Raw genomic sequence first — 18,880 nt, 5'->3', positions numbered from 1 at the left:
GGGATAAAGACCCCCATGTTCGACTTAAAAGCAAATTCCGCTACATCGTCTGGGAGTGCCCAGAAGACGCATTTTTTCATGGACCAACTGCGTAATTAAGGAGTTCCCACTGGGGACAGTATACGCCTAACGGAAATGCTACACATTTCCGCATTGGTCGACTAAAACGAAACGTCATTCTCCCATTTAAAGGAGCAACGCTGATTGGCAGGATATTTCTGACGCAAAGAGCCAGAGGAGTGAGGGAAGACAGCGAATGATATACCCTTGCAACTTTTTCAGAAAAAGGGGCCATTTTGCTGTTGCTCTTGGAGCGGGAATATGTAACGAGAGCGAGTGCACTTGTACGTGTACGCAAAGAGCGAGGAACAAAGTCTCTCCTCAGTACTTCACTGAGAGACACCTCTGTCGTTAGTGAATCAGAGTGATACGCTATATTGAGTCGCTCGCGATTAAGTGTTGTTCACTGTGTTGGCCGCCACACTTATTGTGTGGTGTGAAGATGGACAGAGTACTAGTTAAACGCCTGCGAGCGAATATTGAGTGGCAACGCGGTGGACTGGTTATCTGACCGGTGTACCACGCCAGTAGTTAGACTAGGGTCAGATAGGAGTCCTTGACTTCATCAAGGTGTAGGGACAGTTTGATTGACGAAGGTCAATCCAGATAGAAAGGTATAGTTGTGTCATTTGTCAGCAGCGAGCGATGCAGGCAGCAGTTGTTGCAGCTCATGGTATTGTGCGCTACAGCATATGCGAGCCCCACCTGCCCTCCATAACAGTACACTCCATTACATTTCTCACGCAACAGCCTTGACCATACATAGAATAGTTATTCAAGTTGTGTAAGTGCGGCTCTCAGCCATTCTGCCGAGTAAATAACATTCTTAAAGAAAAGGGAGAAAAGAACCTTTCCATACTTTGCAAAATAATAACATTCCTATCCATAAGAGGCAGTCTGCTGTTACGAAAAGAGCCTGGAAATTTATTAATTTATAAGAAAAAGTCTCACTTGATTTCTCAGAATTTTTTTTGCAATAAATAATATTTTTCGTTCGTTTAATGATTTCTTAGACTAACTAGCAATACTCCAGTACCAAGTATTCCACTAGGTACGTAAGAATATAGAATATTTTTGAGTCTTTTCCTTACAGTGGACGATTTTAGAAGAAATTTGTTGCTGAAGGTTTTTCAAGCAGTTCTTGTTGGTACATTAACAGCGTCTGTCTGATTTCTGTAGTAGTGTAAGGTGGAATTTGTTTCTTGAAGGAGCCAAAGGGTACTTGTTGGATCAAACCATTTTGCAACTTGACAAAATGAAACCCACACACTCACATAGCAAGTAAATAGCACTTTGGTCCACCTTTGGCCCTTATGCAAGAAGTTACTCGACTTGCCATTGACTGATAGAGTTTTGGATGGCCTCTTGAGGGATATTGTGCCAAATTCTGTTCAGTTAGCGCGGTAGAGCGTCAAAATCCCGAGCTGACTCAACGGCCCTGCGTATAATGTTTCACACGTTCTCGATTGGGGAAATATCTGGCGATCTCACTGGCCGTGGACGGGTTTGGTAAAAACAAACAGAAGCAATAGAAACTCTCGCCTTGTGTGAGTGGGCATTATCTTGCTGAAATGTACGCCCAGGATAGCTTTGCATGAACGACAAAAAACCAGGGTGTAAAATATTGCCAACTTACTGCTGTGCTGTAGGGGTGCCACGGATGACAACCAAAGGGGCTCTGCTATAACAGGACGTCGCACCCCAAACCATCAGTCCTGGTTATCAGGCAGTATGGCTGGCAACACTCAGGATTGTATCCTACCACTGTCTGGAGCGTCTCCATACACGTCTTATGTCCGGAATCGCATTGACTGGAGTGTTGTCTTCAGTGACGAGTCATGCTTCAAAGTGAGCCCTGACGACCAGCGAAGAAGTATCTGGAGACGTCCTGGAATGCGGTGTAGTACCGACCTATCTGTCACGCGCCATATAGTCTGACAAACGAGAGTGATGGTCTGGGGTGCCATATATTTTTATAGCAGGACCCCCTTTGTTGTCATCTGTGGGACCATTACAGCACGGCGATACGTCGACGATAACCTACATCCTGTTATGCTGCACTTCATGACAAGCCATCATGGGTTTACTTTCAGCAAGAAAATGCCCATCCACACACAGCGAGAGTTTCTTCTGCTTGTCTTCGCGTTTTCCAAAGCCCACTTTCACCAATAAGATCACCTGATCTCTTTCTTATTGCGATCGTTTGGAGCATTATGCGGAGGATCCTCTAACCAGCTCGAGATTTCGACTATCTAACGTGCCAATTGGACAGAATTTGGAACGATATCCCTTAGGAGGATTTCCAACGACTCTATCAATTAATTTCAAGCCGAATGACTGCTTGCATAAGGTCCAGAGGAGGACTAACGCGTTATTCACTCAATTTGTAAAGCTCTTTCTCATGAATAAATAATCCAAGTTTTCGGAAATAGTAATTATTTCTTTGTCTGTACATATACATCACGTCTGCCGATTTCTGTCCCGCAAGGATAATTCCTTCGTGGTGCGTCATATTCTTTTTTTTATATATAAATAGACGTCAATATGCCTAATACTTCGAGACGGTCCATTTCGGTTTTGAACGTGTCGCGAAGCGCGACGGGAACTAGATGGGCAGCAAAATAATGTGGAGTAGCTGATGGTTTCAATTCAATGTGTACTGCGTAACTGATGGCACAAACATGCAAGGGGTCTAAGAGCGGTGAGAACCCTTCACTCAGTCTATCAAGGTCAGCCAAAGACACTAACGACATCATGTTTACTGAAATATCAAGTTGGATGCCATTATGCACAAAAAGCGTTGAGACCAAGAATATTCTGAGCATGTCCCAAAGCAATGGCATAAAAAGCTAATTTTCTGTCAACGCTCTTGTAGCAGACCGTCACTTCACAACGACCATGTAAGGGGGTGCGTTGGCGGCGTAGCTGACAGGGCGCTGATGGGCTGGCAGCAACTGGGGAGCTCCCATCTGAACATAGGTTTCTTCCCAGGTAATTCAAGTGAAAAGGTTTCCGACGTCATCGTGGTCGCACGACGGGAATCAACAAACTCTGAATGTGGAATGGTAGTTGGAGCTAGACGCATGGGACACGGCATTTCCGAAATCGTTAAGGAATTCAATATTCCGCGTTCCACTGTGTCAAGAGTGTGCCGAGAATACCAAATTTCAGACGTTACCTCTCACCAAGGACAATTTATTTGACGAAGGCCTTCACTTAACGGTCAGTGCTAACGGACAAGCAACTCTGATGTGGGACGTACGACGAACGTATCCGTTAGGACAGCGCGCCGAAACTTGGCGTTAATGGGCTATGATGGCAGTGACCAACGCGGATGCCTTTGACACAGCATAACATCGCCTGCAGCGGCTCTCCTTCGGATAGAGCGTCTGTCATGTAAGCAGGAGGTCCCGGGTTCGAGTCCCGGTCGCGGGACACATTTTTCAATTGTCCCCCTTGATATTTACCAACGCATGTAAGCAGCGAAAGGTCTAGATTTCATTATAACTTCATTCTTCGAGATCATAACAGTCGGACCCTAGACGAATGGAAAACTGTGGCCTGGTCAGATGAGTCCCGATTTCAGTTGCTAGGAGCTGATGGTAGGGTTCGAGAGTGCCACAAACCGCACGAAACCATGAAGCCAATTTGCCAACAAGGCACTGTGCAAGCTGGTGAAGGCTCCATATTGGCGTGAGCTGCGTTTATACAGAGAAGATTTGGTCCTCTTGTCCGACTGAACCGAACATTGACATGAAATGATTATGTTCGGCTACTTGAAGACCATTTGTAGCCCTATTGTGTCAAAACAACTACGGAATTTTTATTGATGATAGTGCGCCATGTCACCGCACCACAACTGTTTGCGATCGATTTGAAGAACATTCTAGACTTTAGAGCCCATGATTTGGACACACAGAGCGCTTGACAGAAATTCCATTAGACTTTTATGGGGCATAATCGAGAGGTCAGTTCGCTCACAAAATCCTGCAGTGGAAACACCTTCGCAATTATGGACGGCAGTAGAGGCACCACGGCTCAGTATTCCTGCAAGGGAGTTCCAATTACTTGTGGAGTCTTTACCAAGTCGATTTGCTGCACTACGCCGCGCAGAAGAAGGTCCGACACGACATTACGAGGTATGCCACGTCAGCATATAGGGGCCCTGTCAATACTGAAAGAACATGCCCATCCTTGTGGCCACGTGAACCTCTTACAATAATGACGGAAGCTGGTTTTCAATAAAGTATAGATAACGGGCCCTTGTAAGACTATGCGGTAACGCAGAAGACCCAGTTAAAAGGTTGTCTGCATACCATAACACACGTTTACAAAGAAGAATTTTTGAAAATGTCTCTCCACAAAAGCACATGAGTTTTCGTCAGCCCACCGATGTGAGTTGTAAATGTTACTGATACCTTCACGAGTGAAAGTGGTTTCATCAGGAAACAATATAAATGGGATTAATCTGCGACTTGCAATTAGCCAACGACGAAATTCCAAACATCTGCTTTAACCTCCTCCTCGAAGGTACTGAAATGGCGAGGATAAAATCCGTGCTTGCGTAATTTCTCCCGTTTCTTTTGTACGGAACACTGATATATGTATAAATCTGTGTGTGTTTGTTGAAGGACTATGTTCTATCAACTTAACAATCTCTTTTATATTGGCTACAGTTTGTGTGCTCGTTCAGATGAGACATGATAGATGGTCACAGCAGCAGTCGCACGCAGTTTACTAAAAGTACAAGTAAACACGCTTGAGTATAGAACTTTTTCCTTCTCATGGCGGGATGGTACAGCAACCAGTGATAAATCTTTTGAAGAGATAAAAAGCCTTGGCTGCAAAACAGGCTTTATTATTTTATACTCTACTGGCCATTAAAATTGCTACACCAAGAAGAAATGCAGATGATAAACGGGTATTCATTGGACAAATATATTATACCAGAACTGACATGTGATTACATTTTCACGCAAGTTGGGTGCATAGATCCTGAGAAATCAGTACCCAGAACAACCACCTCTGGCCGCAATAACGGCCTTGATACGTCTGGGCATTGAGTCAAATAGAGCTTGGATGGCATGTACAGGTAAAGCTGCCCATGCAGGGTAGAGCCACGGGTCGTAACACATCTGAAATGTAACGTCCACTTTTCAAAGTGCCGTTAATGAGAACAAGAGGTGACCGAGACGTGTAACCAATGGCACCCTACACGATCAAGCCGGGTGATAAGCCAGTATGGTGATGACGAATACACGCTTCCAATGTGCAGTCACCGCAATGTCGCCAAACACGGATACGACCATCATGATGCTGTAAACAGAATCTGGATTCATCCGAAAAAATGACGTTTTGCCATTCGTGCACCCAGGTTCGTGGTTGAGTACACCATCGCAGCCGCTCCTGTCTGTGGTCCAGCGTCAAGGGTAACCGCAGCCATGGTCTCCGAGCTGATAGTCCATGCTGCTGCAAACGTCATCGAACAGTTCGTGCAGATGGTTGTTGTCTTGCAAACGTCCCCATCTGTTGACTCAGGGATCGAGACTTGGCTGGACTATCCGTTAGAGCCAAGCGGATAAGATGCCTGTCATCTCGACTTCCAGTGATGCGATACCTCTGGGATCCAGCACGGCGTTCCGTATTACGCTCCCGAACCCACTGATTCCATATTCTGCTAACAGTCATTGGATCTCTACCAACGCGAGCAGCAATATCGCGATACGATAAACCGCAATCGCGATAGCCTACAATCCGCCCTTTATCAAAGTCGGAAACGTGATGGTATGTATTTCTCCTCCTTGCGCGAGGCATCACAATAGCGTTTCACCAGGCAACGCCGGTCAACTGCTGTTTGTGTATGAGAAATCGGTTGGAAACTTTCCTCATGTCAGCACGTTGTAGGTGTTGCCGTCGGCGCTAACCTTGTGCGAATGCTCTGAATAGCTAATCATTTGCACATCACAGCATCTTCTTCCTGTCGGTTAAATTTCGCGTCTGTAGCACGTCATCTTTGTGGTGTAGCAATTTTAATGGCCAGTAGTGTATTTTGCCGGCAACGCATTTCGTCTTGTTTAAGAAGTCTTCAGACTGACCTAAGAAGAAAATTCAGATTTATCTTACAAATAGCATTACACCGATTTACCAAAATTTCGGACTACCAAGGAAAATACTAAAACCAACTTACGTGCACAACAGGTTTCAAACACGTAGGCTTCCGTACACGCAAATGTATTAGCAGTTAAACACCATTGTCACTATTTTAAGAACATTGGGTGGTGCCCCTTCAAAATAAAAATAAACGGAATATTAGAGCCGAAAGTATTAAGAAGCCTATGACTGATCTTGTTCATCAAAGACACAACACATACAACAGAAGAACATTGTGTGGTGCCCCTTCAAAATAAAAATAAATGAAATATTAGAGCCGAAAGTATTAAGAAGCCTATGACTGATCTTGTCCATCAAAGACACAACACATACAACAGATTAAAAAAAATAGCTTTCTGATATAGAATAGCGTTGAATACACAGGAAGTCACGTTTAAAATACATAAAAGACCTCAGTAGATAGTTGCCCTTGTCGAGTTTTAAGAGACTTCGTACAGTGTCCTATTAAAATAAAATGAACCAAAAGATAGCCAAAACGCCATTCAAGGCGAGTAACTCATTTAATCCCCTAAGTTACATATTGCAAAACAAAGATGCAGTAGATTACCTTGTAGAGTATATAACGCAGATCAGAAGACAACAAAACAGGATCAGACCAACAGAAATGCCTCACAAAATATAAAGATGCGCGAAATGCCGTTTTACATGTTCTGGCACCACTCAATGTTCTTCAAATACTGACAACTGTGTTTGCCTGCTGAGACATTTGCATGGACGGCAGCCTATGTGTTTAACACCTGTTGTGCCAGTAAGTTGGCTTTAGTACGTTTCCTTGGTAGTCCGAAGTTTTACTCAATAGGGATCATGCCATTTTTAAGAAAGGTTTGTATTTTCTTCGTAGGCCAATCTGAATTTGCCTCAAACAAGGCGAAACGCGTTTTAGGCAAAATATAAAATAATAAAGCCTGTTTTGCTGCCAAGACTGTTTATCTCTTTACAACTCTTGAGTTTGGTACTCTGCGGTTAGGAAATCGTCAACCATATTTTATACAATTAGCAGCGTTTCCATTGCAAAGTCTGTACACAAACACCAAATCAGCATACTCAGAATTTGTAAATATGTGTGGCTTGCTTAAATAATAACCAGAAATAGTAGTCGAGCTCATTGTAAAGATCTGTTCAAAACACTGGGAATTTTAACTGCTCCATGTGAACACATTTACCAGTCAGTTGTACACATCAAAAGTAACATTGGCAATTACTGCACAAACAGCTCTGTCCATGACCATGCAACAAGAGATAGACTCAACTTACATTTACCAAGAAAAAATAAACATAAAACTCAAAACAGCATTTTCTACCAAGGAATAAAACTGTACAATAAATTACCAAAAGAGATTAAAGAAATTTCAAAAATACACTTATTTAAGAAGGCAGCTAAAAAGTACCTGTTATGCAATACATTTTATACATTGAAGGATTACTTAGATAAAGCAGAGTAGGGGTTTGATAAAAAAATGTTATACAAACAAATAATAATAATAATGATGATTATAAAACATCCAATATTCCACATAACACCTTCACTTTATTATTTTTCTTCTTTTTTCCTTTCTAGAGACACTCTCCCCTCAAGCTATGCATAGCACATTACTAACACCTCTTCCTCTTTCTGAGCTCAACATCTCACTCATTATGAAGGGATGCTGACTCAGTTTTTCAGGATAGCAAATGGGAACTTGCAGTACAGAAAATGGCCCAAGGATCACCTGTGTGTGCGTGTGTGTGTGTGTGTGTGTGTGTGTGTGTGTGTGTGTGTGTGTGTGTGTGTGTGTGTGTATATGTAGTGAGTGAAGTGTTATGAAACAATGTGTGTATAGTGTGTGCAGTGACTGATAGTGAAATATGAGTGAATAGTGTGGCATTACATTATTTAATGAGTTATTTGTAAATAAATTATTGTATACCAGGAGTAAAATCTAATGATTGTCTCTAACTAGAAGTCTGTAAATATATGTGTATACGAATTAGCTTATTGTAAATTGATCTAAGCTTGTAAATACTTTGACATGTCCTATATCCTTGTAAAAAGAGATCTACGGATGAATAAAACTACTACTACTACTACTAAACGATATAGTGCAATTGACCAACAAGTCACAGTAACAGCTAAAAAATTCAGTTAGATAAACTGAAGCACACCTCCCCAACTTGATGACCAAAACAACAATGTCAGTCGATAAATAGCAACTGGAGTACCGACATGCAAAACGAAGGCTATCTCTCGAATCAGCGCCGGGTAGCCGCGCGGTCGATGGCGCCTTGTCACGGTCCGTGCGGCTCCCCCCGTCGTAGGTGCAAGTCCTCCCTCGGGCATGGGTGTGTGTTCTTCTGTCCATAGCGTAAGTTAGTTAAAGCAGTGTGTAGGCTTAGGGACCGATGATCTTAGCAGTTTGGTCCCATAAGACCTTACCACAAATTTCCAAAATTAGCTCTACAACCAATAAAATTTGGGTAACTGCAAGATGCCACTGGGTTGTGGCTAACCAATCCACTGATCTGAATCGAATGAGCCACCTCGATATGCAGATTGCCGCCCTCCAACCCAGATGAATTTCATAAACTCTGCGAGGGAAACGGATTGGAAGGTGGTAGCTCTGACAAGTGAGTCGTGGGTGTGATTCTTATTAAATTGATGGTAAAAACGGGAATAAAGGGGTTCATCTCTATAAAATGAATTTAAATATCGAAAATTTAGACCATCGTTTATTACAACACATGCCACAGGAGACACAGCAGATAATAAACAAACATAGTAGTTAACTCTGCCACTCACTGGAGATGAGTAGAAGTCGAAACATTAAATTCGTATAATCAAACAATCGACAGAATCTGAGGGGCGAAGTCCGCAGGGAAGAGAAGAAAACAACCCGGTGTGTTGGCTACCTGGTTGTTTTCTTCTATATAATTTAACTAAATAATGGACACAGTTCCACGATGGGCATCATGACTGCATTCTTCTAATGGAGTTAGGATAATAATACACTAAGGAACCCAAATAACTGAGTCCTGGTGATGCTGTCAACTACCAGAGTATGATTTAAAGGAAAACGCATCTATTCCTGCCTCCTCACTAACATCTCGCTTTGCTCTGCTGCCAGAACTTACCAACATATCACTTCCTGACTATATTAGTCTTATTTATTGCCATCAGCTTAGGAAGGAAGTTTTAAAATGTTTTCTAGGTAGCACTTACATTTAGGTCCGGTTGCTTCTCAGCTAAGTCTTCTCCCGCTCCATTTGTGATTCCAGCTGTAGTAGTTTTGTGCGTAACTTCCTCTGGATCAGTAGTATCCTTAACACAAGAAAGCTTTGAACTAGGTTACGTTACATGCAACAGCTTTTGAAAATATGCTAAAACATTACGATTACTGCGAGACTGCTAACAACAATATCCGCAAAAGTAATTCAGTTTATACACTAGCTCTCTTTCCCAGAAAACGACAAAACACTGTCACAGCTTCTTGCAGTCACTGTTCGTTTCCTAGTAAACAAGAACAAGGAAAGCATGCCTGTTCTCAGTGCTCGTACATTCGTAGCGTTCTGTAAATCCCATCAAGATGGACAATCTTCAAAAATGGTTCAAATGGCTCTGAGCACTATGAGACTTAACATCTGTGGTCATCAGTCCCCTAGAACTTAGAACTACTTAAACCTAACTAACCTAAGGACATCACACAACACCCAGCCATCACAAGGCAGAGAAAATCCCTGACCCCACCGGGAATCGAACCCGGGAACCCGGGCGTGGGAAGCGAGAACGCTACTGCACGACCTCTAGATGCGGGCGACAATCTTCAGGGATATGGAACGAGTCAAGATATAGATCAAGGAAAGAAAAGCAAGTTTCATCTGTAAGCTGTACACCTTTCTTGAAAACAGCTCCTGGGAGTGGAAGAAGCTGGAAGTCACTTCCTTAACCTTCTCAATTCGGAATGCGCGGCTGCTGAAAAGTTTAGTCGAAATCTAGAGATGACTTTGAAAAGGCATCCATATATATCGCTGCAGCTGTTGGAGATTCCGATCAAGTAAAAAATATGTCTCAGGTTGACATTTGTCACAATACTATAGTAATGGCGTTAAAGAAAAACAAAATTTCTATTACATGGGTGCGAGTGAAATGCACATTTAGCTTACGGGTGCGATAGAATTGCACATATATCTTACCCGTGAAACCGACTGCATTTCTCTTGCAGTAAACGGCAATATATCATCTAGATCTGTGGTGAATCACAAGACGTACTACAGAACTTTGAGCTTTCATTTAAAGCGAGAAAATCCCTGTGATATAGGCCTACTGGCAAATTTCGAAAACTGATTAAAAACAATCAAACATCGATACTAGATTTAGGAAGACGAAATATTATCAGATGAAAGTAGTATGTGTATCTAGAAATATAGTGCGAACGACTTTTACAATACTTCATTACAGTGTCTATCAGAAAACTTAGTGAATGGTAAAGAATGAAACTGTAACGTAAAATATGGGCTACGTGTGACAAGGGCAACGCAAAGCCAATAAACACTTATCATTCACTTCTGGTGGTTTGATTTGTGTTGTCTCAGACTATGCCGTATCATCTGGTATCAATGGAAGTGTGCCCATAACACCTTGGTGACCTGGGGCCATAACGATGTAATCCTCGGCTCACCAGTCTGGCGACCTTTTATGTATTTATCTGATTTATTGTCTCATCACCCGGTGTTGCCCCATCATTTATTAAAACTTGACCTTAAGTGTAATCGAGGTGCTAAGGTTATCGTTAATGTCAAGTGTGTTACGTGCAGCCCAAAATACTCGTTTTCTTCCAATGTGACCCAGGTAAGCTAGAAAGGCTGGACGCTCCTGCTGTAGATCATGTTGGGTTGCAACAGCGGTATGTGGGCAAGTTTTATCCTGTTGGAAAACACACTCTGGAATGCTGTTCATGAATGGCAGCACAACAGGTCCAGTTACCAGACCTCACACCATATTTCTAAATGTAAGTTCAGTGTGTCTAGCACTCAGACAGGTTCGTCGCAGGCCCTCAACTAGCCTTTTTCTAACCAAGACACGGCCATCATTGGCACCGAGGCCGAACCAGCTTAATCAGAAAACACAACAGACCTCCAAACGACCCTCCAGTGATCTCTCGCTTGACGCCATTGGAACCGCAAATGGCGATGGTTTGGGGTCAGTCGAATGCACGCTAAAGGGCGTCTGGCTCGGAGCCGTCCTTGAAGTAACCGATTTGTATTAGTTCGTTATGTCACTGTGGTGCCAACTGCTGCTCGACTTACTGTTGCAGATGCAGTACGATGCGCCAGAGCCATACGTCGAACACGATGATCTTCCCTCTCGGTAGGGCCACATGGCCGTCTGGAACCCGGTCTTCTTGCGACCGAATATTCGAGTGACCACCGCTGCCAGGAAATCGCGTACAGTGGCTACATCCCCGCTAAATCTTTCTGCAGTATCGCAGAAGGGACAACCAGCTTCTCATAGCCCTATTATACGACCTCTTTCAAACTCATCTAGGTGTTTATAACGGTGTCTCTGCCGCCTTAAACGCATTCTGGACTAACGTCAACTCACCACGTACAATCTCAGCTGGAACTAACGTTCACGACCGTTGCGGCATGTGTTTACAGCAAACCTGATTTGCATCCTCATAGTGGCGCTACTAGACCACTCTTTACGCGACTGCCGCGAAATTTGCATAGACATAGTCTTTCAGCTGTAGAAACACGCCTACCGACTTTCATTTATGTTGGACAGCTCCTTTTCGGTTTGCGATTTTTTTCTGTCAGTGTAATTAGAAGCAATACCTCCTCAAAAATATTCATCATAATGAGAGACAATAACAACATAATCGCAGACCATCGAAAAGAGGTGCAAATGTTCGCCAGCCTCCCACAGACATCCTTTTCGGCGACGATTGCGTGCATCAGATCCAATATACCACTCTCCGTGAGCTATCAAAAGCTATTGTCTCACTGAACCCCAAGCCAAGTTCCTTGTTCGCCAAATGGGAAAAAACTCTCCGAAATCCTAGAAACTGGGAACCAAAACACTACCATTTGTCAAGGTGAAACCACACGGAAAACAATAAAATCATTGCCTCGGACATTCTTTCTCGGCGGCCTATGAAAAATATCCAACGCAGCCCTCCTTCTAGACACAGTGCTATCTTTATGGAAAGAATTTCGCATCAACATGGTACTCAAATCTCGAGAATCCGTAAGTATTTCTTCCAGTTACTGCCGGCCGCAGTGGTCTCGCGGTTCTAGGCGCGCAGTCCGGAACCGCGCGACTGCTACGGTCGCAGGTTCGAATCCTGCCTCGGGCATGGATGTGTGTGATGTCTTAGGTTAGTTAGGTTTAAGTAGTTCTAAGTTCTAGGGGACTGATGACCACAGCAGTTGAGTCCCATAGTGCTCAGAGCCATTTGAACCATTTTCTTCCAGTTACTGACCGTATATGTTATTCATGTGGTGGGAAAAGTTTATGAAACGTATTCAAACAACAGAATTCGCAGATTCATAGACGAACTCAAAATTCTTCCCTGAGAACTGTTAAGGGGAGTTGGAACGCCCTATCCCGACAATGTTAAATTTAGTGACTTGGCTTCCCCGTATTTCAGGAACCACTGTAACCATTGGTATGAAACTTTCACAGGACATTAAACTGTATGTTCTAAGTCTACTGAACTATAATAATTGCATTTCAGCCACTGTTAATTACACAGTTAAAATTTTGCGTACTTTTTTGTACGTTGTCCTAAATTATTATAATTACACATAACATTATGTTCTTCTTTTAGTTCAGTAGACTCAGTATATGTATGTTATTACTCCCTGAAAATTTGAACACTCTACTCGAAGTGGTTTCTGAGATTTAAGGGAAAATGCAACACAAAATGTAAATTTTCATGAATGGCTTCTAAAGTTTCAAAAGACTGCAACTCACTTAATATATGCTTAATTTTTTTTATTTTTAGTCACTCAGAAACACCCTGCACCATATTGTCTATTATCCTCTTGATCTTTTCCCAAGTTTTCCTTAGTGGCTAACTGTGCTGCATACTCTGCTTTATCCATGCGAACCTTGTTCATCCGTTCAAGTTCTCTGATGCAGTTTGCTCCAGGATTAATTCGCATATACTGTAGCACTTTCACCCTACCAATATTGCTATCATTAAAAGCAATAACAGCATCACTGACCCTGCACGTTAGTGTCTTCATTCCAACAAAAACATTTCTTGATAGGCGAGTCCATATAAGACTATTGAAAGACTCATTGGGATTTTGAGTCTGACCCTGCAGACACTTGTTCAGTAATTCAGTATTTGCCAGGTCCCCGTAAATAGGTTTAATGATATCCATGACCGCTGTTGGGATGTAATGTTTATGGCTGTATGAACTGTTTGAGTACTGGGCACTGCGATAATTACACCATGAATCAGGTCCAGGAAAGCAAAGGTGGTGTACCGGTTTTTCATCAGTTGACAGTCTATGGAAGAAGGTAGTCCATACTGCCTGTTTCATTTTCAACAAATTCTCAGTATCATTTCTAATGGCCATCCCATAATACTGCTGTAGTTCATCAATCGTTTTGTCTGTCAGACTGCCTCTTATGGTTTTGCCATCAGAAAGTTTCTTGTCTCTCAAACTTTGTTTCAACTTCCTCAGTTTGGTGCCCATTTCTTCTGGATATGACCAACACATTCCAGTTTTGTGATAATCTTATTACCATAAGGCTGAGCGGCTACTACACAGTTATATGATTATGAGTCTCCATCACCTAAGAACTTAGTGTAACACGCTCCCCTTTCGGTCACAGATCGACTAAAAGTGTCAATAGCTGCAGAGGCCTCCAAACCACTACTTGTTCCTTCATAATTTCTGTCACAGATGTGCCCTTCTTCATTCCCTGATTTACACTTATAACAATTTTTGACTAAAATCTGAAAATCTGTTACCTTTCCAGTATCCACACCGGTCACCCTAGCAACAGAATTCTTAGAACTGTAGCTGCACTTCTGTCAAGTGTCATGGAAAGCTACTGGTATGTCAGTCATACCATCTTTTATTTCAACAGCTTCGTTTGCAGCACCCTTCATTGACTCACATGCAACAGATTTCACAGCAGCTCCAATAAAACCTGCATACTTGTAGATTTTACAAGGTGGGCGTGTCATATTCATCATGGCACACATTGTTCCTGATGCAGTGTGTTCTTTGCCAATAGCTCTCAACCCATAAAACCACCTAACATTTACTTCAAATAATTACCTTTACACTTATCAAAATTGCAAAATGAATGAATATATGTACAACTGGCACAGTTAATGATAAGTTTCCTGGCTAGTCCATTTGATACCTCACTGTCTTCATGTAAACTAATTGGCGCTCCACATATTTTACAACACACACATTCACCTCAACACCCTTGTTAGGTTGTGTAAATCTATCGGAATATAACCTAACCTACCATTTGCATCAGTTCTGTTTTGAGTAATCTGTGTATCACAATGTTTTGTTTTAATCTTCGAAGCACTAATGGGTGTTTCTCTTGATACTGATGCGTCTGCCTGTATTTCACTGTCTGTAATTTCTTACGCCACAGTTAAACACAATGTTTCTCTTTATTAGAAAATCTATTACCATGAAACCCAGGTTTCTTTAAAAAAAAAAAACCTTCGTTTTGGCGTCATACTTTACTTTTTGAGAGATTTACCAATCAATTCATCACTTTTCCTAGGAAAAACGTTAGCACTTCAACATACAAGACGTATTAATACTATGAAACGATACGATACTGTTTTTGACAGCGCTACCAATACAAACATGTAATTTAACCTTTGTAACACAGCACTCCACAGCCTTCTATATAAAAGATTACCGATTTTATTAGCTCTTGAAGTAATGCACGTAAAAATTTTAACATTTTCAGCCGGTGCTGATAATATAAATTGCAAATTTTATAATGAGTTAAAAATCCGAAAATGTGGACGTCAACCTGAACAGAGGCGATTGCACCATGGCACTATTCGTCAACACTGAATGGACCTTCAACAAGATTTGGTATAATGATCTCATTTATGAGCTGTGCCATCCACGATTCCTTCCACATCTTTTGGCCTGCATCAGATCACTATTAACAAATAGCACGTGCGAGAGTGGAAACAGTAGAACAGCTATCCAACTGTCACATCTGCAGCTGGAGATGTTCAGTGTGCTATTCTCTTACTTAAACTCAACAACCTACGATCTTTACATGGCCTACATACATATTTCAGCCAGGAAAACAGAACAATGGTTTGGCCTTATACTCCAACGATACAGTGGGCTGATGATCGGCGGCCTTCTTCATCAACGTCAGACACTTCGTAGACCTGAAAGGTGGATGTCCAAATGACACATAAAGTTGAAGTCAAACACTAGAAAAAAATCAGCAACTGTTTTTCGGCCACCATCACTTCGTGCAATGCAATCAACTCAGTACAACAGACATCACGCTTAATCTCCTGTGTGAAGAAATAATGTCCAGCAATGCCTATGAGCATAACTATTTACTGTAACGGAAAACATGCTGATGAATCAGAAGACAAAAGAGCAGAAAATGAATGAATCTAAAAAAAATTACTAAGAACGCACATTGGTGGAGCACGCCCAGAGGCTTTTGTATTACACCAGTAGTATAACGACTTGCTAGTAGCGTGGGCCATAAATTGCTTACTGTGACTACGTAAGGGCCGCAAGCTCCAAAATACCATGCCGCGAGACAAGTTATTATTCTGAATTGGGTCTCCTCTGCCCCATACCAGCTACACTGGGCTCAAAAGAGTTAAGGTCTACAAAGGCTCGCTCTCTGTACTTCGGGGGAGAATGAAAGATAAGTAAAAAGAAAAATTTAAAAAAATGGCAAGAACGAACGGTGAGGGGCGGGCCGCCATCACATCAATGGGGGAACGCATGATTCCCGCGATCTGCGCATCCCTGTTTTACACACTTTGGTTCGCCTCTCATCGAATACGGCGCCAGAGGAGGTCTGAATCAAAGTATCATTACAAAAGACTTGCTGCTTCTGATAATAGCAATCGCAGACTCTAATCGGACTACATTACAAAACTACACCTGGTACGACCCGTACAGAGCACCTATTGTCAGTCACTGAAGCAAAAGGCAGATACGGGCAACAACATATGGAAACGGCTGATCCCATACAAAAATTTCTTTAAACGCTCATCCATCTCTTCAGATTACAACCGTCGAAAACACAAACCCTGAGGCAATATGTCAGCGACAGACTTAACTAACAAACACAGCTTATAACAGAGCAATCGATAAAGAAGTAACATTAAAATAGTAGTGAAAGAAATAACACCAGTTAAAAAATTAAATAAAAAATATACCATCCAGACTGGAGGTTTGCAGGTTGATTTCCCCAGCCTACTGGGTGGAGATATCCGCCAAAACAATGATTCATCATCGTCAAGAGAAGAGTTTCAGGATTTAAAGCGTCTTTGTAGACAAAGTGGCGATGAATGTACAGCATCAGTTCACTGAACTATTCTGCGGAAACAAGTCACGTTTATTGGTGGTTTTATACTTTTACGGTACATAGGCGCTCTACTTCGTTGTTCGAGCTGGTTACACTGCACTGGCACCACCCGGAAAAAGAAGCAATTTCAGTGTGATTAGCGAACTGCAATATGAGTAAAATTTTACTTTCGCTGCGGCGTAGTGCGATAATGTTGGCAACGACCAGCTATGAAGTAAATAATTAGTAATAATTAGTACTGTTACTGCTGTGCGATTGACCGATTCTTGTCTGTACCCTTGTCTGCTCAGTGAATTAATTATACTCGTAAAGCGAACATTTCATAACGAAAAGTTTGCGGTAATATGAACATCACATAATTCTCAGCGTTCATTGGTGGTTGTCAAAAGCACATAATGCCGCCGTGGCCATAAGTAAAAATTAAGCTCAATATGTACTGATTGAAGAAGCAAATAAAGTCGCTGGGTCTTACAGAATTTTCTAAATATAACACGGAACAGTATATGCTACGTATTTTAGGTATTTGCTTTGTCGTTTAGTGGACTGTGTTGCAAACGCCCTCGTAAGACACCTCCCTTCTATAAGTATGTGGGCTAAACAAACGCTTAAAAGTCTAGGCTTTCTTATAGTGCAACAGATGAATTTATATTCCTGTTTTGGCATGGAATTCCTAATTTTGTTAATACAGTATTCACAATATTAGGCAAAATTTAATAATGATAACTAGCACTGTAACATTTAAAATGAGTATTTTACATAGTGACAGTCAAAAATTCTGGAGATAAGGTATTGCATCACCAATGTTGTTCAGCAATGAGTGATATCCAACCCCCAACATAGAAGTACAAATGCTGCTTACTGTCGGATTTACGAATTGAGAAATACTACCTGCGAGCATGACTTCCTCACGAAACTGGAATGTTTGAAGGCGTTTTTAGGTGCGCCAAATGCTCGTTCCTTCCTGATTTCTTCTTCGAATATTTTCAGCTGGTCACGTAAATCTTTCCGAAATGCTCGCTTCTTGAGAGTTGACAAAATTACTTTATCTTCCCATAACATTTCTCAAGAAATTCGTAATTTTACAGTTATTCTATTTTAAGAAGAAGCTAAAAATAGTTAATACCTCAACGATAGAAATTGTTTCCTGCGATATTATTGCTGGTGGACTGAAATATGCATACGAGACCAGTGTTTACGCTACAACATTGATCTAGCTAAATATTTCTCACACGCCGCTATGTTGTAATCAGTACTGTCAACTAATTCTGTATAGTCTCGGAAGGATGAGATCTGACAACCACATTTTGTTTTCAACTCATGTAATGCAGAAAGCGCTTTTCATGTCGTGCATGTTAGTAAAGTAGTGGTCTATTATGAGGGAACAACAGCAGCTGATCTGTGTACAAAAATGAACACTCAGACTTTCCTTACACTCTAAGTGTACCGTACCGTACGTGCTTGTTCAGCGAAATTTTTCTATGTACTTGACAGGAACCTTAAGTCCTCCCCGTCACTGGAACTTTGGAAAATAGTACTGCAAGCTCTGTGTGGAAAACGTTGTTCGTGCTCTCTGTCACTGTGTCGAATGGTCTCGTTAAAACTTTACAGTATACTTCATGTTGATGGAGCGCTTGTTTGTCACCTTCATACAACACCGACCGTTGGCAGGAAACGCAATCTGTGGGTTTCTCTTATCGAGAGGCCTCAGTGGTCAGCCTCCCATAGCTTTCAGACTTTCGCGTCTTTACTACCACAGTAAAGAACGAACTCTTTTGAAAGCTAAGTAGTTTTTTGTACGGTTATATGCTTGTATCACCAATACTTAGAATTTCGTCTGTTGAAGGTAAGTACAGGCAATAGCAATAAACAGCCTACTGGCCAGGTAGTCTATCTCTTTGTTCAAATGGCTCAAATGGCTCTGAGCACTATGGGACTTAACTTCTGAGGTCATCAGTCCCCTAGAACTTAGAACTACTTAAGCCTAACCTAAGGACATCACATACATCCATGCCGGAGGCAGGATTCGAATCTGCGACCGTAGTGGTCGCGCGGTTCCAAACTGTAGCGCCTAGAAGCGCTACCGAGCGAGGTGGCGCTGTGGTT

General features: G+C 42.0%; 1 protein-coding gene across 2 annotated transcripts in view; it reads right to left on the bottom strand.

Annotated features, from left to right (window-relative positions):
- The window catches only part of LOC126354635 (uncharacterized), a 146,345-nt gene extending 128,417 nt beyond the window's left edge, over positions 1 to 17,928 (bottom strand). Inside the window, exons 1-2 of one of the 2 annotated variants that reach the window (XM_050004836.1) lie at positions 17,666 to 17,928; positions 9,428 to 9,526 (exon numbers count right to left, since the gene is read on the bottom strand). In XM_050004836.1, the coding sequence (XP_049860793.1) occupies positions 9,428 to 9,526; positions 17,666 to 17,836 (270 nt within the window). In that variant the 5' untranslated portion in view covers positions 17,837 to 17,928. The remainder of the gene's footprint in view (positions 1 to 9,427; positions 9,527 to 17,665) is intronic. The other variant, XM_050005625.1, reaches the window with a different exon arrangement.
- Between the last annotated feature and the right edge of the window lie 952 nt (positions 17,929 to 18,880).

Source organism: Schistocerca gregaria, chromosome 1 (assembly GCF_023897955.1).
Source record: "Schistocerca gregaria isolate iqSchGreg1 chromosome 1, iqSchGreg1.2, whole genome shotgun sequence".
Lineage (NCBI taxonomy): Eukaryota > Metazoa > Arthropoda > Insecta > Orthoptera > Acrididae > Schistocerca > Schistocerca gregaria.
This window is presented reverse-complemented; position numbering and strand designations above follow the sequence as displayed.